We start from the raw sequence: 22828 nt of genomic DNA on the forward strand, positions 1-22828 counted from the left end.
AATATTACAACATGACTGTTTTTTTTTTTTTTTTTTTTGTTGATGTGTTGTTTGCTGTGCTGGGCAGCTACAACGAGATGTTAACTCGAGAGCTGCTCGTCATTTGCATACTTAACACCTTTCGGGAAAATGCTCATGCTGCAGCGTTGAGGCACTTGAGTCATCTCGGCTTTTGTGCAATTAGAAAATCATCATCAAGTTGCAGTCGTGTGTTACTTTCAATTTCAATGCCCCCATGCATGTGGCTGTGCCTCTGCCCATTGTGATGCATGATTTGTATCTTGCATCTTGTATCTTTGTATCTTTCGGCTTTCGTTTTGCGGCCGCACCTCGCCTGCATCTTTGTCGATCTGCATCGGCGATGACTTGGCACTGCACTTTGGCTATTACAATTATTGTTATTGTTACTGTTATTGCTTTATTGTTGCAGTTTATTGCATTGTCTGGATTCGCCATTAAGAAACAACTCTGTGCACTGCACAGCTTTTTGCATATCACAGATTTTCCTCGAGCAGCTTCCAAAAAATAAATCGATAAACTTTCACCCTGCTCCCATTAAAATGCCATTAAGATCTGAGGAAATTTGTCCAGCCGAAAATCCACATCCATCGGATATCAATAAGCAATTGTTACGCTAATTGCATTGATTAAAGTCTTATCGCATTTAAATTATCTCACTGAGACAAATAAAAATACAAATGAAAATGAAAATAAAAATAATGACTAAGGCCACGAAATTTCACTTTCTAAGCAACAGGTGAAATCTTCAGCTAAGTGCTTCCTGTATGGCCAGGTAACAAAAACGGTGAAAGAGCCGCAAAAAGTACCCGCCTCGGTAAAGATATATATTAAGAATAATTATATTTGAGTGAGCTGGGCTCTGTGCTTCTGTTTCTCATTTCTCCCAGGCCAAATTGATAAGAGCTAAAATCCCCAACCCATTCCAAAGCTAATGTTGGTCAATTAAATTCATTGAGATGCATAAGCACCTTCCGCCAACAACGCATAATTATGCAGATGTTGACCATTTAAAGGGCCACCTCTTCCCACTTTTGGTGGCTTCCTCTGGGGGAGATTGCATGTCAGGTCAGGCCCACAAATCGCGTCTAATTAGTGACCCGCAAATGAAGAAATTTTTCGGACACGAAAGAAATTTCTTCGTGCACTGGGAAAATCTAGCAGGGGATCTAGAAAATTGTTTATATATTTTACGGCATAAACTTTAACAAATGAAATACATTCCAAATAACAGAGAAAAGAAAAAAAAAACTAAAATCTTATTGTATGTTGAAGACAATAAAATATTTTAATTTTTATACATTACAGAATTAGGCATATAATAGATATATAACATTTTTGTATTTATTAATATTTTGTATTAAGATAAATTACTCTATTTTTAAACGGGACAGTCACCTCTTTATCAGTTGCCTCATTTTTCCTCAGTGATACAAAAAGTCTCCTACAAGACATGCAACTTTGTTTTTGGGGTCTTGTTTTTTGTGGACAGTTCTTGGCTTTTTTTTTTGTTGTGCGACTAATTTGTTGCTGTTTATTTTAATGATGCGAAAGAAAGTTACGAACAGTGAAAGAGAAGAAGCTCTGTTGGCAATTTCTAATGATGCATATAAATCTCGGATCCAATAATCCGAAACCCTGCAACCAATATCTCGTCGCTTGTGGCATGCAAATTTCAGCCATCGGCTGTCCGGCCAATAATCAAAGCCAATCAATCAATATATGGCCGGCCATCTGAGCTTGGTTCAATATCCCTGCTTTTGTGAGCGGAGGAGTCGAAGAGTCAGCCAATGATGATGGCTCATAAATTTTGAAAACACAAACACCTTAGCAGCTTTTTGCCTCCTTTTGCTGCTGAAAGATGAGTGGAAATAATTAGTTATCGACGGCATCTGTGCAACAGTAGCAAAGTCAGTCAACTCGGACCTGCTGCGTTTTGATGGGTGATGAAACTTTCGCCAAAATAGTAATTACTTGGGAATTTATATGATAGATGACTTCTGAAAAACTCAACATAAGACTGAAGGTTCATTCGGATTAACTTACGATCTTTAAGCAACTAGAGGGGCTTGAATTCTATTAAATGGATTTTAGGTAAATAATCTGATTAAGACAATAAAGTCTTGGGCTACTTAAAAGCTTATAGCGATGGAATTCCTAAAAGACTGGGAAGATTAGTAAATTCTAGTAAATTCTTCTTCCCTAATATAGAAAAAAATAAAACGCAAGGCTCAAAATTTTCGTTCAAGACAGTATTTTCGATAAACTTATACTAATAAATTTGTCTTGAGTAAAAACATCATTGCTTTAAAAAATGTTCAATAGAAAATAGACCAGTAAACTTTCCTATTACCTTGAGAACATTTAATTGCCGCTCATATATAGATCAGAGCACTTACTTTCTCCTTTCTGAGCTCAGACTTTTACTGAGCCAAAAACATGGACTTCTGGGGACAAGAATCCCATGTTGATGTGAAAATTGCCGACCTCAGATCAAGATTGAGGACAAGGCGGAGGAATGGGCGACAATGAATTATTTTCGCGGCTAACAGTTGGCAATTTCGGTGTCTGTGTCTGTTCTGATGGCTAAAAAAGACTGAATTTCATCAGCCAGCGAGCCTAATGAAAAATGTACCGAGCTCCTTAAAATCTAATTAAAGTTTTTAAGTGTCTGTGGGACTTTGGTTGGTTGCTCAGTCTTTGCTGGGTCTTGTTAAGGGGCTAATGCTATAAACTGTCTTCTAGCTGTGCCCATTCTGTCTGTTTTCATGTGGCTATGCGCTTGCTGTGGCGGCTTCTTTTCACTGGGCATTTTTCTAAGATCTTTGCTAATTAGTTGGCACACTAAACGATTTTGAGGATCTTGTATGGTTAATATAGATCCGCTTAATGCATTCGCTGAACCCTCATGGACTCGATGGGATAAGTCTCCCATGCTTCGACATCTTCCGGTTGAGGTTATAAAAAAGTACTCATCTTTTTGTGAGCGCTTTTTACGATTTACTTGCCTTTTCGCACTGTATATTTTTACACCTCTTTCTTTCGGTGGAAAACATAATGTTTTTTAAGCAAAACATAATTCTTCATAATTTTTTGTTGCTTTGTTTTTATGGATTGCCAGTAATTGAATTTGTGGCAAGGCAGCGATGGACCAACCTCTCCAGCATCTTGAGGTTGAGGTATTTATTTAATTATATGACGGGTCTTGACTTCTTCTTCAGGCGCCGCCAGCTGCTTTCTAATCAACATTGCTTCAATGATTTGCATTTTCAGCTGCTTAAGCTTTGGCTTTGGCTTCTACGCTTACTTTTGCCTTAGTTTTAATTGTTTTTGCTTGAGCAGAGTTTAGAGAGGAAGCACTTCTTCGGTTGAAAAATTTTTATGGAGGCATAAAGCATGTGGCAATTTGGTCAAGAACTAAGGCAGTAATTGTTGGTTATTAGCATGAAATGTTATTTTATGGCGTTATAATTGGTTTCATTCGTTTTGCTGATTGATGTGTTGCTTGAGGATTTTTCGTTGCTAAGGTGGCCGCTCTCTCATAACTTTTTTTACAATACTTGGGCTTAGCTGCTTTCTTGGTTTTCAATTTTAGTAAACTTCCAACTAGCTTTTTAATAATATTTTATTAAAGTATTAAATTCAAATTAATTAATAATGAGTTTACAAATACTATTGTGATATTAAATTGGATACATTTGATTTTACATTACTTTCCTTTTCAAACGTTCATACATTGTAAAATATAATTACACACATGCCGAGAAGTATGCAATTAATTTGATTGCCACAAATGCCTCAAAAAGTATGTGAATAAAACGACATTTAATAAGTGTTTGTGTTGGTAATTAATAATTTTCATAAAGCCTACTTTCAAGGGTATTCTAGTTCTATTAACTTTCATTATATCTAAATATGATATTCACCTTTAAATTTAGTTTAAAATAAAAACACTTTACAAGTTTTTTCATAAATAAAAATTTATTTTTGCCTTTTTACAAAATGTTTTAACCCAAACATCTCTCAATTTCGTTGCTCGTTTTTATAAAAACCAAATATTGTAGCTTAAATCGATTTACATATGCATAGTTAGAGGAAAGAGGAGGAGTCATGGTGGTTACTATACGTTTACATGGAGTGAAATGCCTTTGCGCAATTTCTTATTTTAATTATAATTTCCTTGCAAGCTCATTGCTGAATTTGAAGGGAAATAGCTCTGAAGACGTCACAAAAATTGCACTAAACAGCTGCCAGAGTTGCCACAGTTTCGAACTGCCCTCGCTATGAATTATTCAATGATATATCCTTACGTTAACTAACTGCACCCCATCTGCACATTTGGCACATCCTGCTCTTTGACGTTTGCTGCGTTGCTCTACGTATTTTCCGTTTAAATTATAACTGAAACTGTTTTAGTTATACATATCAAAATATATACAATTTATGCGGGTTAGATTACGAGTATAGTTTGTTGCTATATTACATATTGGAAGGTATGCCCTCCTTCGTTGCAGGTTTTGCTCTTGTTTTCATAAATATTCATTACAAATTATTTGTATAACAAACTGCGCACATATCGATTCTTAAAACTAATTAAATATTTATATCATACGTTTTATGACCAAAATTTGGTAGCAAAAGAAACACGCTCTATCAAAACTTTAAAATGATTTGTGTGGAAGTGCATTTTAAGTTCTAAGCTTGTATTTGTTCGTTTTTCCTTTCTCATTAGTTGGTAACTTGGCGAGACTCAATTGGCTCAGTCGATATCTATGTAGTAGCTGCTCCTCCGCTCAATCTATCCTCCTTTACAAAGTGTTTTTTATGTGTGTGGAATGATCCCTTGGGGATGACCTCAATCGTTGGCCATGCAGTACCCGGAGTATGTCTGTATATTGTCCTCCAGGAAACTCTCGCCGGCTATCACGCCGGACTGTGTGTGATGGCTGGGACAGCGGTGTCCTTTGGGGCACTGGCACAGGGAGTTAATGTTGACCTCGTCGAGGAACTCTTGACGCTTTCGCACCGTGAACAGCTTGCACGGCTGCTTTCGCTGACAGCGAAGGCGCTGCACAAAATAAAACAAACATTATTGTCAAGTTTTAAGGGTAAAATAGGTAAGGACGCACCGTCAGGGGAGAACAGGCGAACAGATATCTGTAGCCTGGACTGCCATCGCCAATGGGTTCCCTCTTGGTCAGATAGGTCACCGAATTCCGGGGACACCGACAGTGAACTATCTGCTCTGTCACATTTAACTCGGCTGCCGTTGTCAAAGTCCAAGTGTAGTCACGGAAGTGTCTGCAAAAAAAACAAAAACATTTCAATTAGATAACAATGCAAATTAAATTTAAAATGTTTAAGAACTAGCTATTGAAATATAACTTAATGTGTGCAAAAATTGTTTCGAGTTTTAATATATAATTGAAAGTCTATATACAATTGAAAAATTATAAATGATTTTTTAAGCATTCTGTCAGTGAAACACTTACAGTAGCATATTTGTAACTGTCTCATTAATAACATATTGTGAGATTTATAGTTGTATTTAATAACTCCAAAAAACTTAAAAGCACAGCCAAGAATATGATTTAGTTTACTTACTTGCAAACTGGTAACTTATGCACCGGCTGGCACATCTTATAGTGCCTAGTCTTATCCGCAATGGTGTGGCCATCTTCCACACCCAAACTACTGGGACAGCCACCAATAAAAGTAGGTGGCGACTCCTTTAAGCCCCGGTGTCCCGAGTGCCTCATGTGCGCCGATCCCCGGGGGAATTCATTATCCTGCACCTCCGCATAGGGCAGGGCATCATTATAGTCCGGAGACTGATCCAGGTGATCCAAATCATCTTCGTAGACGGCGCCCAACTTCTGCATTAGCTTCTTCATGTGCAGACTTTCGAACTTCTTGTCCTGGTATTCACCCAAAAGCATTCGCTTGTGCTGCATCATTTTTTCCCTTTCGTAGTAATTTCTGTACTTCAGGGTATCCGCAGATACCGACGGATGACTGTGATGATGGATGATCACGTTGTTGGGCATACGATTCGATTCAGGACAGCGACATTGACGTTCGATCCAGGGGATTTCGTACAGATCAATTTTAGAGCAAACAGCATTCGGTGCACAGATGGGCAAATCCTCCTCAGAGTCCTAATTAAAAAAAGGACAAACAAATTATTAGAAATATGTATATAACTTAAGAACCCTTTAAATTTGCTAACAATATGAGATATTATTTTGCTTTAAAAAAAAGCAAGTTAAGAGGTTAAGCAAAAAAGAACCTCTATACATCTGAACTATTTTCTTAGACATGGCTTTAAAGTTTGCAAAACATTTTTGCACCATTTTTATAGGTTGATTTTGTGCCATGAAAGTCTATTATTATCCTCTTGATGTGCCCTTTGATTATTTGCCAAATTACCATATGATAAACAAACCATAAAGGCAACATTCTATCGTCGAACCCTACAATAATAGCCGCCGCTTGTGTCAACACAATCTTGGTAACTTGATTAACATAACTACAACGACTAAAGCCAGGAGGATATCGTTGATGTGTTTGTTTGTTCGCCAACAAATACATTTCATTAATTGAATTCTCCAAACAGAGAGTCCCAAAAGTTCGGCTCTGCTGTTGTTGTTTGCCCAAGTCGCCGGGGCCAATAAAAACTTATGCATTGTGTTGTGTCCTGGTCGTAACATAAAAACCAACAACTAGCAACTGATGGGTGCTTTTCGAGGATGCCACTCCAGAGGCTGGGATGCCTTCTATCATTCGATTTTATTGTTAGTGATGCTTGACGACAACAACAACAGGTTTCCAATGAAATTATCGAAAGCAATCAATTTTTTAAGTGGAACTGTCGCGCACCTTGGGTTTTTTTTTTTTGTTGTGTTATCCCTTTTTTGTCGAGGGTTTTTGCCTTTTGTTTGGTTTCAATTTCATTTCTTTCTCTCTATCTCCTCCTCTTTTCTCTTGATTTTTATTCAAATTATTTTTGGGTTTTTTTTTTGCTTGCACCTGCTGCTACCTGAGCTGTTTAGGGTCATTCCTTGAGGTCCTTTTCTTGGAGAGCGCATACCGGAAGTCCGGAAGTGATTTAGTGCAACTGACGGAAGTAAATAAGTGAGTGCACACACTGTCATACTGAAAAGGGATTAGCCGTAGCCGAAGCGGAAATGAATCTGGAACAGGTTGCCTGACCTTTTACCTTTTTGCTCAATTGAACCGGAGTTTTCTATGACAATTCGGTGCCATTCTCCGCCTCCCTAACCTCCGGAAGTTGTCTGCCTTCCTTCCTTATTCACTTTATTAGTTTTATTTACTTCCTGATTTTTTTATAATGGAACTTCCGGAACTTCCTCATTTCCGAGCGCTCCGTTTCCCACGCATTTTTGACCCAGTTTCATCAGTAGCACCTGCCGAAGTCCTTAACCCTTTTCGACGAGCAAATATTTCCTCACTTTGATTATTCATATTTCATGGAGGAGCTTCGGGCATTGCTGAGATTCTTTTTCGAGTTAAGCGGGGCAGCCATGAAACCATTGTCAATCCACCCCTGACAGGATATGCCAGAAGTGGAGTTTTAAGGGGGTCCGTCGAGTAAGCAGCGTGAGAAATTCTTTGAAATTCGAGCATGTTTATTGAGATTTCTTCCCCTTCAGTCTTTTTTTTTTCTCTCTCTCTCTCTCTTTTTTTTTTGTTTTGTTTTCTTGTTGTGTCGGGAAATGGCACTTCAAAGACATCACCGTTATACGTATAAAGTTTTACATATTGATAAGCAAATCACGGGACTGAGGGCCAGCATATCAAAGAAGACATGCTTCAACGACATTCCAATGCCATCAGCTCATCTCTGTTCCGCTCACAATAGGTGCACACAGAAAAATTCTCGATGACCTTTTGGAGGTTAAATATATTACAAGTTACACTTGGCTTTAACATATCGACATATATATAACACCCTAAAAGACCTTCTTAGCTTATAAAAAAACAATATTTATTGTTACAAATGTTTGTACATCAACATTTTGACTATATTTCTTTCCGTGCACGAGTAGATTCAACTTATAAACAACATGAAAGTTTCTGTGCTGGCAAAGAAGCTGGAAGAGTAGTAAAAGTTTTGCCGGTCCAACAAAAAAAAAAACACAAAAGTGAGTAAAAAAGCAAACACAAGAAAAGGCGTCGAGAGGGAACGAAGGCAACCGGATTTCCGGTTTAACAGCTCCCCAAAGAAGGTGGAGGGGGGTCCAAGCTGCTGCCACACTTTATAATTTGCTCGATCTCCATCAGCAGCACGCGTGTACCGCTCCCCGAGCATTCAAACAATTAGCCTCATGTGTCAAAGTGCAGTGCCAACGGAAGTTGAGAACGCGCCAAAGACAATGAAAGAGCTTTGCCCCCCCCTTTCTGCCCCCATTTCTCCCCATTTTCAGCTTTGCAGCAGCTGGACACAACGTGCAACGTGAGGCGGCAAGCATTGACAAACTTTTGTGACTTTTGATTTCCATGAAAGCCTTCTGAGAAAGGGAACCCCTCTCCTATTCCATCTCTTTAATTGAATCAAATTAACCCCGCACACAACCCCCAGAAGAGGATGGCAGGGGGGAGGGGATGTTACTCCCGGGGAACTCCCCGCAGTGGAATTCTTGGAGCTACTTCTAGCCTCATTGCTGTCATGCCTCATGTGGTTGCCTGAATGCCTGGAATGCCATTCAACGCAACGGAAGTTAGGTGTCTTCAATTGTACAAAGCAATGGTGGGGGTTTAGTGGGGGTTTTTACAAAGATTTAAATGGTTATTTAAAAGAAAGGTAATATTTATTTAATTTAAATAATAAATAAAATAAAAGGGAAATAAAGCCAAATCCCGGAAAACCTTGTGTATTTTGTACTCAATAGAGTTTTGAAATAGTTATAGAATTGCACAATCTATTGCTGCTTATAAAAGGATGACAGCGTCACTTTCACAAAATCCTAAATATGACTTTTGCACCTGTTCTGCATTGTGTTTTTTTTGTGTGTGTGTGTGTTTTCGCCATCATCTGGTGCTATCAATAACTGCCTAACCGAAGGACAATCAATGACATAAATTTCCACACAACAAACGGAAGATGTCTGAGTTTTCCCGGTGCAGCAGCAACAGTTGGTTGAGTCTCCTTCCCCCGACCCTATTAATTCTTTCGGGGGTTTCGGTTCCCATGAGGGCGTTGACGCACACACGACGATCAACGTCCGGGCCGGAGATTCTCCGATTTTCCGATTTTCCAACCGTTAGACGAGACGGATGGATGGCAGCAGCCTGCCGCCTGCCACAAGTGTGTTGCGCTGGGCCATCAGGTAGTCTCCGCTATATCCTATCCCCGTACCCATACCCATACCCTCTGTTATCTTTTGTCTGTGCGTTAATGATTTTTCTATACATTTCCTTTTCACATTGTTTTTTCCCCCCGCCTCCTATTCTGGGTTATTCTTCTTTCTTTTCTTTTTTTTGGACTAGAGAATTATGCAATCTGGCGTCGTCATGTGGCCGGAGTAAGCGGAAGTATGCCGACTCAGCCTCAGTTTTGATCCCAGTTCGCCGGGTTTCTGGTCAAGTCTGCCCATCTTATATATTGCCTCAAGTCGGTGTGTTTACACGAAAATTCAATTAAAATTGTTAGAAACGGAAGTGGAAGATGGAGCCGAAGAAGCGGAAGTAACACGGAAGTTGTTAGGTCACTGTCTTCCGATTCTAAGTTTGAGCCCAGAGAATTCCAGAGAAAACTCTCAGGCTTAGAGTTCTTGGAGAGATTCATGCCATCCGAAGCCGGAAGTAAAAAAGATTTGTGTGCTTCTGACTCCTCGACAAAAACAAAAACGAGTTGATTTTGTACATATAATAATACTTAGCATAGGCAAGTCGGCGAATCGCCAGAGGCACGCAGGCTGACCGTACCACTTCGGCTTGGTTTATATATATATATATAAATATATATGTTTATAATATGCCTTAACGGAAGCAGGCCCCAACCGCAAACAAGCAGAGAAAAAACATTTTCATTCATAAAACAGGAGAAATTCCAAAAGGAAGCGGGCAAAAGCCAACAGACAACAGCAGAAAAATTATAAGAATGTCAGCTCAAAAAAGCATTGCGGAAGTTCAGATACCCTAAGATGATTTTAACAGAAAAACTGAGAATCTTAAATTAATTTTTTTCTTTTAGGAACAATTTAAAATATGTTAGTTGTTTTTTGTAAGTGTTATAGTTTGTTTTGCAAAAAAGTGAGATTCAAATAATGCATTTAATTAAATATGACTCCGAATAGTTAAATGGCTTTCCCATAAAAGTTTTTAAAAGTATTTTAAATATTTTTTGTGACGATTTGTAATTCCAAACTGACATCCTGTACAAAACATGATCGGCAATTTATAATTAAAATAACACTTTTTAAAAATTCGGCAACTGACGTTTGTCGTATCAAAGCACCTTATAAATTTGAAATACTCTTCTCGGTTGTCAAGGATTGTGGAGGGTATCACTGGGAAACTGGTTTCTCTGGGGGCAGCCAATTGCAGCTGAAGCAGCAACAAACAACATCAGCAACTTCCCCTTTTTGCTGCTGCTTGATTTTTGCGTAGCTTGTTGATCGTCACAATTAATGAACGTCTACGCACACGGACATCCACTAACCACATCCACATCCTCAACTCCACATACCCGACCACAATCAGTCTCAGCTGCTGATGTTGCTGCTGTGGCTGTTGCTGCTGTTATTGCTGTTGCTGCCACAACGGAACGGAAAAAAGTAATTCATTCATTCATTCATTCAGCAACAACGTGGCATAGTTGTTTGTGGCTTTTTTTGCTGCGGCTTTCTGGCCATTGTAATTGTTGCCTTGGCCAAAAAGAAATAAGACAACCGCAAAATGTTGCCGACTATATGGCGGGCTATAAACATGTTGCTGCTGCTGCTGTTGCAGTTGCTGTTGTTTCTGTTGTTGCTGCTGCTGGTGCTGCTGCTACTTCTGATGTTGCTGCTGTGCTGTTGTCTCCTTTTACGCGCTTGCCGCCAAATAAATAAATCTTGACTACAATGCCGATGGCTTCTTGCTGTTGCTGCTGGGTTTGCTGGTGTTGCTGCGAGGATTTTTATGAATGAATGAATGGCCAGCTAGCTAAATGAAAAGTTACCCGGCTTTAAGAGTAAACAGGCTTTGCCAGTTCGCTTTTTTTTTTGTCTATATATATATTTTTTCCGCAAAAAACGCGCGCAAAACGCCACCGAAACGCTTGCAACTGTTTTTCGCTTGTTTTGTCTGATAATTACGAGCAACTCGCAGTGCCACGCCCTGTTGCCTTCCTGCTGCCCCCTTTGTAACACCCCATCCACTCAAATTCGTTGTTTACTCGCCGTCTGCGTGTGTTTTTATGAATGAAATCCAGCAACAACCGAAGACGAGCATTCGTTGTTGGCCTTTGCTTATTTATAGTTAATTTATTTTTTTGCCCCGCCATCGGTTTACTTTTTCTCTTCTTGTTGTTTTGATATTATTGTAAACAAATTGCGCTTTGGGCACGTAATTAGCACACTTACACGATCGGAAAAAGCCCCCAGATACCCCCAGTGTCTGGGAAATGGGAACGTGTCCATCAATAACTGTAACAAGGTCTCTTTCTCTCGCTTCTTGGCCAGCAAAAGCGGAAGTGTTCCAAGCCACATTTCCGCCTGGCTAGCGGACAGAGAAATGTGTTCGAAAAGTGGCACAAAGCTAAGACAGCCGAACAATAGGGGCAAACCAAATGAATGACCTTATTGATCAACAATATCAAGAGGATGGAGGTCTGGACATGATAGAAACATTTGCTCGACTTCTTGGCTGACAAGTGAATATTTATTATGATAACGAATTTCCCGGCCAATTCAATATTTCCCTGTTTCAGTAAGTTTTTAGTTGGAGGTTTAATAAATTTATATTCTTACGAAATTCTAAAAAGTTATCTGCGTTGGTTTCTTTAAATTCAATCGATAATCTCATGCTAACGTTTTAAAATTAATTTGAATCAATTTATTTTTATCCAAATTCTCCTTAAAGGGTTATCTAACAAAAAACGATGTTTAAGACAAATGAGGCTGATAAAATTATTAAATATTTCATTTTAAGTATAACGCCATTCGGTTTATTAAGTTTAATAACTTATAATACTAAATTAAATTAAATAATTAGTTACCAAACATTTTTGTATAAAAATTCAAGCACTGCCTTTAGAGTATTTAAAGCTTCGACTTCGAGCTTAGTAAGCTGCTTTTTGTTAATTCATATAAGATGATATATATATGTAGAATATATATATATATATATTGTATCTATAAAAGTTAACTTGGCGCGCGCGCCAACAACAAAGTATATATATTGGAGAAGAAGAAGTCGAGGGAAAAAAGTGGGCAAACTAGTTTTTTGGTATCCGAGCATCCGTTGGCTCAGGTTGTTGTTGTTGTTATTGTTGACGGGGCTTTTTTCTCAATGGAGCTCTCCGAGATTGTAGACTTGGGCATTTTTTTAGGTGAATAATTGCGGTATGCTGTTGTTGCCTGATGGTTGTTTTTTATGCAAATATTTTTATATACGCGCCTATCTGTGTCTGCGGCATCCAGACACACTTAACCGATATGTAGCCATTGTTGTTGTCGTCGCTGTCTACTCTCTTTCAATATTTGTTTGTCTTTTTTATGATTATTATACTTTTTTTTTGCCTTTGAATCGCATTGAATAATTTCTATATTTAGCATAACCAAAAATTCCATCATAGAGAAAAAAGCATAGATTGAAATTATGAAAACATGATGTGTGAAATCAAGGGGAACGCGATTCAATTTATTATGGGATTAAAATGATAAGAAAAAATAATTGTTGAAAGGGCTAGATTTTGATTAATGTGTTGATTTTGTTTAAAACACAACATTAAAATGTTTACAACAAATGTTCCAGTTCAAAATCATATTTGATAAAAAATGTATATATATAGCTATTGTATTGTTTCAAACTGATCTATCATTTCTTTAGAATTTTCTCGTTTTGTGGCTAATCAATGAATGATAAATTAGAAGGTTCCGTGGAAGCCCCCTACAATCATTGATATTTTCTTAAATAAATAATAGTTCCCTCCGCATCAAGAGGATGCTTAAATCCATTGATGATTTGTGGGAAATAAAAAACTCATGAGCATAAATTACCCAAAAGCAGATCAACGATTGACAAAACTTGTTTTAAGATTGTTAAATTAAAAATTGTCAAATCATCTCAAACATATCGGATGTATTGATTAGCATAAAAGTTCCATAAATTACGTTCAGAGGAGTGGTCGAAATAAACAAAAAATTGTTCGATTTATATGGACATGTATTTTCATAAATATTTATTGCATTATTTGGGTTTTAGCATACGCACAGTTGGCTCGCTTGTTTCTATGTTTGGATTGTGGCCTATAAAGCATTTTCACACCTGGCTGCAACACCAGAACTTAGCTTGGTCAAATAGCCAGAAACGGAGTATATGCTTGATTTGTTTATGCATTTCTCAGTCAATTGGAATTTGTGGCAGGCTCTTTTGATATTCCATTTCCATTTCCATTCCCCCTCCACCTTAACCAAACTCTTTGGCTTTTGGCCATGCCACGCGCACACACATCGACTTGTTTAGGCCAAATATGCGTGGCTGATCTGTTTGTATATGGCCAACAAATTGCCCGATCTCTGCTGTTGCTGTTGTTGTTGTTGGCTCTATCCATTCATACATTTGGACGGTCTGTCGCTTTGGCATTCACTCATTCATTCATAGATTGACTTGCCCAGCCAAGCGAAAAGTTGAAGTCGCTGACGTAGCATTTGCTGGCTGCTCTGCTCATCCAGCGTTTACGTTTTCATTCATTCACACACACATGTACAGTGAGAGAAAATATTTGTGAAACAGCTTTTAATCAACTTTTTAATCAAGTTGTTTTGTGTATGCTTTGAAATAAACTTAAAGGTATCAATTTGAATATTGAAATATTAATAAATATAATTGATGAAGTGATATAATGTGAAGTTTAAATTGCTTCTGAATAACATTGTATATATGTATAGAACATGTGTTATAGATTTTTCTCAGTGCACCCACTCACACATGCACCACCCCATCACCCCCCTCACTCACCACCAGTTCACCCATTATACCACACCATACCATACCGTACCACCATCATTATGACCATCATCATCGACTTCTCGTAGTCGTCGTGGTCGTATTTCATTCATGAATTTTCTTTCATTCACGTCTTCCCCATCTCCCTTCTCTCTCCCCCTGCTCTAGCCTTCTCTTTTTCTCCCCATCTCACTCGTTGTTGTTGAAAACGTTTTTAAATACCGGAACTGAATGTTTAGCGCTTTTAAGCATGGGAACTTTTTGTTTTCTTCCATCAACTTTCCTCTCCCGCCCTCTCAGCCTCCTTCCGCACTCCTTCTCTTTCTTTCCTATCACGACTATCTCTTTCTCTACCCCTGTTTCCCTCTCTTTCTAGCTGCTCATTCACTGCCTTTTGTGGATCTATTCCGTTGTGTTCTATTCTCCAATAAGGCGTTTTTATTGCAAGTTTCCAAACAACAGGAATTCTTTTTTGTTTTTGTCTATTTTAGGTGTTGTGTTGTGATGCCGTTTTGTTATGCTTTTTGATATGCGTTCCAAATTTATTGCAGACATTCGGATTTTAAAATTTATGAACCAAGTCGAACCATATCCCCTTGGCTCAAAGGAGGTTAAAAAGTATATTGTCTAGGAATTCAAAGGGGATTGCGTTCAAGGATTTTGTCCAAGAAGTTAAATATTTCGCTTTGATTTATTTGTATTTAATAAAACAATTAAATGTTTTAAACAATTTCTTTATAAACTATTTTTAAACGTTGACATTTTGAATGATTTTTTAAGGGTAATTCTTTTTTGTTGCCCAGTGCCATTGCATATTTTGCTTTTGATTACTGTTGATATTTCACGCCTCGGCCTCGTAGCAACATCAACCAAGAATTCGATTTTCAGGGCGTGTTTTTGTCATATGACATTTGACATAATAGATATCCGATACATGATATATGTATGTCTATAGCACACCCACCCTCTCTCTATGAACACTTGATTTATGGCTTGATCGGGAGTGGGAACAATGGAACCGACTTGACCTATGATCAGAATTCGCACTGTCATGGATTTAAGGGGAAAGATAACGCCAAGAACTTTTCGGTGGACCGTGGCTTAGTCATGAGCAGTCAGCATTGAACTCTTGACCCGGCCGGCTAATTGGTTTTGGTATCGCTCATATCGTTCGGTTATAGCAATTGCGACTTTAATTGATCAAATGCGACAGATCAGTTGAGTTGAGCTCTCGGCTGCAAACAACTTTCATTTTTCATCTAGAGCGAGTGTTGCCGCTGCAATTAAATGTGCCATATGCGTGTGGTGATATATGGATAGTGGTTTTGTGGGTGTCAAGTGTAATAGCTATAGGGCGGCTGCTAAATATAGCCAGAGTTTCTTGAACAAAACAAAAAATCAACAAACTAAAACTCGGACCCAGCCCAAAAAAGTTGCATTGCAAAACCTGCTGTACAGAGAACGAAATTTACATCAAGTTGGAGATGACAATTATAAATATCTTATTGCTGAAATCAATACTAAATTGAGAACAATAAAAGCCAAAAGAAATATGCAGGCTGGTTGTTTTTAAATAAAGGGAGATGTCTGTCGTTTTTTGGAACTCAGGTCTGGAACCTTTCAAGTTTTTTAGTTATTCTGAATTATAGCTTTATTTTGAGTAAATATATCTAATGAGTTAATATTATTTTCTGTGTAGATGCTGTGGATATTGCTGGCGTGGGTATTTTACAAATGGCAACCAGTTGAACAGGTGTCTGCTGACGTTGTTGCCTGCATTATGCAACCTGCCATTGCCAGTTGTTGGTTTTATTTGTATTTTGTTTTTTTTTTTATTTTTGCCCAGATCAATGCAAACATGTTGCACGAGCCACACTAGTAATTAGCCAGGCTAATCAATTGAATTTGGCCAAGCCAATAGATATCTACGAGTAGTTACTCACCCCAACTTGGTAAAGGATGCGCAAATCCCGTTCGCCGTGCTTGTTGAGGATGCGGTGTTGCTGCTGTTTCTGCAACATTTGTCGCGCCTGTCGCCGCGACTCGGCGAGGTCCTTCTCTTCGTTCGCCGTGGACATGCTCACCACGGTCAGTTGCTCTGCAGCGGGCTTCACCGTACTGGTCGCCCCAGTTGCGGCTGAAATATCTTTGGCATCGTAGACGCTGTACTGCAGACTCTTGTGCTTGTCCGCTGAGGACGTTGTCGGCGTGATCTCGAACACCTCCAGCGGGAGTCGCGTGCCGCCGACAGCAACGGCAACGGCGGTCAGCAGCAGCAGCAACATGCACGGCAGCAACATCAATGTCGTAGACATGATTTATGGCTCTGGCTCTGGCTCTGTTCTGGATCTGGATCTTTGGGATCTTCGGGATCTTTGGGATCGCTGGATCTCCTTCTCCTGAGATTTGTGCGTGCGGTTTGTTTTGCGGTTGTAATTGACACTCAATGAATTTTGTAATTGAATTCGAATCGAATCAGTGTTCTGGCTCTATCTCGCTCGCTCGCCCAGAACCCATGGCTTACATGCACACACACACTTGCAGAAACGAACTCTACAAATCAGGTTTCAAAACGAACGATCGATTGATTTGTGGCGAATGTCACTCGAAATTATTGGATATTTCAGGCACTACGATAGCTCTCCGTTAGTTTCTGTTTGTTGTTTTGTTTTCTGTTACACCCGCGACACGTCTCTGTTGTCCAGTGGCCTCGTCTTTCGCTCCTGCAACGTATAATACTAGATAGTACCGCTCGCTTCTCGTCTCGTATCCGCTGCCCTCGCAATTGTGGTTGTTCGCTCGACCAACTCGCTTTTCGAACTGATCAAACAGAAAATCCAAAAACGAACAGCGAACGGCGAACGAGCGAGCGCTGAAGCCGGCAGAGACGTCCTCTGCTCGCGTCGCTGCCGGTGCGTGCGTGACTGTACACTGAGCGGAATTTCATAAACCATATTATTTTTCCGAACGAAAGAGCTATGAAAGGTTTTAACCAATAACATAAAAAGTAATTCATTTAGGGCATAATATCAAAATGCTAATTTTTTATTTGTTTTATTGAAAAAATAATATATGAAAGATAACTTTTTTGGATGTTTAGAATGTGTTTCTTGTTAAACATTCATTCGTGTCTTAAATCATTCATTTGGCAATAACAAGCTTACGAGTATATTTGCTGCAAATTATAACTTCTTTGTTCTCAGTGTACGAGCGGCAGAGGCAGAGCGTGAGAGAGCATGAAAGAGCGCGTCTGGATATGAATGAATGAACATGTTGTTGCTGCCTTTCCCGCTGGTGGTTGCAGCATCCATTGCTGCCCTGCGCCTGTGTGCGTGCGAGTATCTGTGAGATGCATATGCAGCGGTATGGGTGTATGCATGTGTAGGGGTGTGGGGAATGGGGTATGGGGTATGGGCATGGACATGGGTGTGGGTATGGGTATGGGTGAGAGCGAGCGGATGGCAAGGTGTCTCTGGCTCGCGTGCTCGGCTTAAAAAACGAAATAAAATACAACAAAATAACAAAAAGAAGGGGTTTCGTTTCGTAGCCAAGCCGCTTGGCTCTTGCCGCTTCCGTTGCATCCTTTCGGCCGTTTTTGCGGCCGCAGTGTTGTTTTTTTGTCATCTTTACTACGGCACCGGAAACTAATTCCTGCCTTAGCCACAACGACTTGGACTCCGCCTCCTCCCGGCCTGGCCTTCTTCGTTCTTCTTCTCCCGTGGCTTCATGTTTGGGCCTCGTTTATGTAGCGCATGCCAAAAAAAGAACAGCAGAAAAAAATCCAGAAAAGAGTTTATAAAGAAAGGAAGATCTTCTTCTAAAGTCGAAGCTTTAAATTCCCTTCAACGCCTACTTATTTATTTGTTATTGGTAATTCTATTTGAAAATAATTTGTTAAAAGGAACGATGAAAAACATTTGATTGAAAAGAAAAATAAACACTTACATATAATTCAAAGTAATATATACAATTGTCACAATAATACGTTTAATATAAAATCATATTTTATTGAAACATGAATCTTGTTAAAAAACTAGAACAATTTAATTTATTCTGGTAAACGTTTTCTTTAAAAAATGATAATTAATGTAAGCAACTTAAATTAAAAAAAATTTGAGAAAAGATTTGATCTAAACCTTAACTGAAGAATCCATTGAATTTAAAGAAAGGCTTGCAGCCTATCAAGATCACCTTTATAGATTTTAAAAACATTTTAAATATATTTTTTGATGTAAACTACCTAATTAGTAACTTATAAGTTAAGCTGTTGGTTTTAACCAAAGCTTGGTTTGAGAGAAGTTTGTGAGGCTATTAGTAATATAGTATTAACAATGCCCACAGTTAGGGCATAAAGAGAGTGCGAGAGAGACCTGGAGACGATCTCCATCTCCAACTTGGAAGTTCAAGCGAAAAACGCGCGCGGTTCGGCAGAAAGCCCGCCAATTTTATGGGCCAAACCCGATAAGATTTCATTTGTTTACGAGTTACCTTGAGACGCGCCAGGAACAACAAAAAGAACAGGCGATATGCTGCGAGCATTAACCAAAACCGAGAACTCCAACTGAAAGGCGGCCATTGTTAGTGGAGGTTTCTGTTTTCCCTTTTCCCTTTACCCTTTTCCCGTGTTCCTTTTCCAATTCGATTTCTAGCTAACGACCAACAGCTGATCAAAGAACGTATCTCTTGTGCTATCATTTGCAGGTAAAATGTACGCGGTAATTGGCCGGCGGCACGGCAAAATCCTCTCCGGCGATTTGACCCAGGGCAGCGGCAACTTCGCGGTCACCTGTCTGCTGCCGGTGATCGAGTCGTTCAACTTCGCCCAGGAGATGCGAAAGCAGACATCTGGCCTGGCCTGTCCCCAGCTCATGTTCAGCCACTGGGAGGTGAGTACCGTACAGTAGAACATGGCACATTCAACTCTCCAAATCTATTAGGTTTCTGTAAAGAAATGTCTTTGGTTAGAAAACCTGCTCTTTAGTCAAATCTAAACAAAAAATAAGTAAGTTTCGGAAAGCCATAGTTAATACACCCTTGCAGCTATTGCAATAATTAAATACTCTTTAAAACAATCTTCTCTGACTTTAAAAATAATTGTAACGTATCAAAGTTTACCCAAAAAACCAACAATTTGCAAACATATTCCAATAATATTTTATTTTTTAAAGTAAGACAGAAGCGTATATATTTAAATGTTAACACAAATTTTTCAAGTGTCCTTAGATGACTAAACAACAATTACTGACTGTTTTCTTTATTAAATCTTGAAGCGCAATATCTTTTCTGTGACATATATTGTATTTTTAAGCTTAACAACTTTTCATGAGTAATATAGACGTTTATTGCCTTTTGACACGTTTACAGAATGTTTTCGCTGCATTTGTTTAGTTAGTTGCAATTCTTATCTATACAACCATATAGATTGGTCGAAAAAAAATACAAATTCAACTTATTTTATTATAAGAAAAAATGTCACCCATTTAATAGATTTACGTATATTATCATAAGATAAATACAGACTGATGGAAGCTTGTGAACCTTAAATAGTGGCTTAAGTTATAGAAGTACGACTGTATTTGGCAGAGATTGCTGGAGCAGCTGTTGCTGCTGCTGGGGCACAAGTGCAGCGCCAGACCGACCATATGCCATGTGCGTGCCTCACTGTACTCCCCCAATTCCTGCCCCCAATCTGCAGCTCCTTCTCCCCGAGACTCTCGCTGCCTGTCTGTGGTCAATAAAAATCTCAGCTTACGCTGTTCTGAGCCTTCTGTTACCTTCTGTTGAAGTCGTATAAGCTAAACCACAGCAGCAGCAGTGGCAACATGGCAACAGCAACAGTTGGACTGAAAGCTATATGGTCCATTTGAAGCTGCAGCTGTGTGCCATTCGAGGTAACCCAAAGCCCCAAACCAGACTTCCTCTCTCCAGTCTTCTCCTTTCTCCATCGCACTCTGACCTTGTCGTGGGCCACAATTAACAGTCACGTTGATGATTTTTTCCCTTCGGTTTTATGGTATTGGCTAAAAACGGATGGGACAAGATCAGCGGATGAGCTAAGCTCAGCCAAAAATTAATAAAGTTGCACATCCCACAAAAGTGTGGATTAGGCAGCAAAGTTTAAAGTTAATCTGTTTTTCAAACTTTAAAATTTAAAAATAAATTTAGAACAATAAATATTATTTATATAGAAATTTGTTTGAATAAAGGCAATTTTTGTATAAATCATAAAGACTCCATAATTCTATCTTGTACCCAGCCATCTTAATCGAATTAAATGGTTTTTGTCGCCTGAACAAAAAATATTTTCAATGTGCGTGCATTTTGTGTTGGTATTAGTACCTTTATAGGTGTGTTTTTATGCTAGTGTTGGTCATATCGCCCAACCAATCGATAACAACAAGTTTTTGTATAATGACTTCCGGCGATTTTCTATTTCTCAGCTCAAGTTTTGCCGGCGACGGAGATGTTGTTGCCGTTGCTTCGTGTAATTTCTTACGCATTTCCAACAGACAGCAGGAAAAGTGGAAAAGGGGCGGAAAATGGGAGAGAAGTCGCATTGCACAGAAAAAAAGATTCATAGCCTGTGCACTCAAGAAATGAAAACTTTAATTATTTGAAATAAATAACTTTTTATGGTTATATAAGACATTTAGGCATTACGGATTTACGACAAACTTTAAGATGCAAAATTTACGTTAAATAGTAGAAATATGCTAACAAGTGGAAAAAGTATCTAATATATACTCGATTACAATTTCGATCATTATGCTGGGCGAAGGTAAAGTGAAAACAATTAGGATTTTAGCTTACCTTTTGCGTGAGCAATTAAAACGGTTGGCTTCAGCACTTTGTCGACGCCCACATGTGTTGGCCAGTGGCCTCACCGCCCCCCCGGCCCCTGGACCCAACCGCTCCCTCCCCTTTTGTTAACCCCACCTGCCAGGTGAGTGGGCCGGGCTCTCGGCCGTGGGCGCAGTTGTCACGTGCCCATAATAACAACGAAGGCGTCAACTTCACTCGAGTGGCCAACTCCTGGTTGGGGGGAAAAAAACGGAAAAAGGGCCCAGAGGTGGGTTTGGTCGGGGGAAACCGTGTTCCCAAAAAGCCATTTACATTTCTTGCCGCATCATGGCCCACAATAAGTTCGTTAAGCATCTGCATCGCCGGATCAGCAGCCGCAAGAAATCATCTCCGCTGATGACCTTCTAACGTGGAAGCTGGCAGACGAGCTGCAAGCTGAAACAGAAACCGAAGACAACAAAAACTAATTTTCAGTTTTCATATATCATAATTTTTTCTTGTTATTGCTGTTGCTCTTTCACTTCGCGGAGCAGCGTTAAGACGACAGACAGGAGCTCAAGAATGTTGGCTACAGTGCGTTAAATATAAGACATTAAGACTTGGGTAGTTAGGTGAACTAGGTATTTTCGAAAAAAAGGCTGTTAATAAAATTAGTCTTATTTTCAGAACTTAATTTAAATGATTTAATTATACATATACATATAATACATTTTTGATTAAATAAATTTGAATGTTTCTGTTCGTTCATATGTAACGCAGGCAGGTCATATCATCCTGATATAAAAAAAGTACAATTAGTACAATTTTAGCAGTTTTGCAACTTCAGTTTGGTAAATTTTTTAATCCTTTTAAGAAACGTTCTTTTGTATAAATTCATAATTATCTTATTGTTTTTACGAATAGTTTGACTTTCGTGTAAAAATTAAAAAAGTTTCAAAATAACAAGTCGTTTGTTCCATCAGTATTTGGCAGTCGCCAGAAGATTGATCGGTATAACCATTTTTTTAAGCGCAGTTCATCAACGTTAAAGTTTTAACAATCGCACTTACTGTTGCCTTTTAGAAATGAGCCACACTGTTTAGCGGACAAATATCTGTTCGTCGGGTGGCTACTGTCTTGCGCGCTTTTGTTATTATTTAATTTTGTGCTTCCTTTTGTTTATCCCCACCTCCTCGCTGGCTGCAGCACTTCTCATCTCTTCGGGCCACTTGATGAACCCGAAGATTGTTATTATGATTACGTGTGTGTGTGTGCCCGAGACGGGGGACGGGGCAGGAAGAGGGTCAAGACCTGCAGCCTACCGAAAAAACAACAAAAAAAACATAACAACTTTGGCTACTGGTCTTACTTTCGGACTGCTCTGCAGTCCGTGTTTTCTTCTGGTCCGGAGTGTTGCATATGATTTGGTTCTGGTTGTTGTTGCTATTGCTGTTGCTGTTGCCGTTGTTCCTGCTGCTTGTCGCGCTTTGCATGCAAGACCTCAGTTCTGGAACTCTGGAACTACTTGAAAAGCATAACAGCCACGGCCACAACAAACTGTGAGCAAAGAACCAAGACAAATAACAAATAATCTGATAACTCGTTTTGTATACCTGCCACAGTCTGCCCCCCACCAAAGGGAAAGTCTACAGTGGAGACAGTCGATGGTAGTGGGGTTTGGGGGCAGAAGGTGGGACAGGGCTTGAGTTGGAGGTGGAGGCGGGGGCGGGGGTCAGGGCATAGGAGAGGGGGTGCGGTTCGCCCCGAGGGCGGGGGAGAGCATGGCAGTGCCCTAAAGTCTGCCCGGTGCGAATAAACACACACATACAAATACACTGGTCGAAAAATAAAAAAC

General features: G+C 39.3%; 2 protein-coding genes across 3 annotated transcripts in view; one reads left to right on the forward strand and one right to left on the reverse strand.

The window, feature by feature from the left end:
* The window catches only part of LOC108146679 (elongation factor-like GTPase 1), a 78954-nt gene that overhangs the window by 48015 nt on the left and 8111 nt on the right, over positions 1-22828 (forward strand). For both annotated transcript variants that reach the window (XM_017272735.2, XM_017272734.2), the window contains exon 4: positions 18895-19079. In XM_017272735.2, the coding sequence (XP_017128224.1) occupies positions 18895-19079 (185 nt within the window). The remainder of the gene's footprint in view (positions 1-18894; positions 19080-22828) is intronic.
* LOC108146683 (protein giant-lens) lies at positions 4008-16999 on the reverse strand. The gene is made up of 4 exons (XM_017272740.1): positions 16137-16999; positions 5623-6176; positions 5148-5319; positions 4008-5086 (listed from the first exon to the last, which is right to left on the reverse strand). The coding sequence occupies exons 1-4, from the start codon at positions 16506-16508 to the stop codon at positions 4874-4876; spliced, it is 1311 nt and encodes a 436-aa protein (XP_017128229.1). The 5' UTR covers positions 16509-16999; the 3' UTR covers positions 4008-4873.

The sequence above is a fragment of the Drosophila elegans genome, unplaced genomic scaffold, assembly GCF_018152505.1.
Source record: "Drosophila elegans isolate 14027-0461.03 unplaced genomic scaffold, ASM1815250v1 contig_208, whole genome shotgun sequence".
Lineage (NCBI taxonomy): Eukaryota > Metazoa > Arthropoda > Insecta > Diptera > Drosophilidae > Drosophila > Drosophila elegans.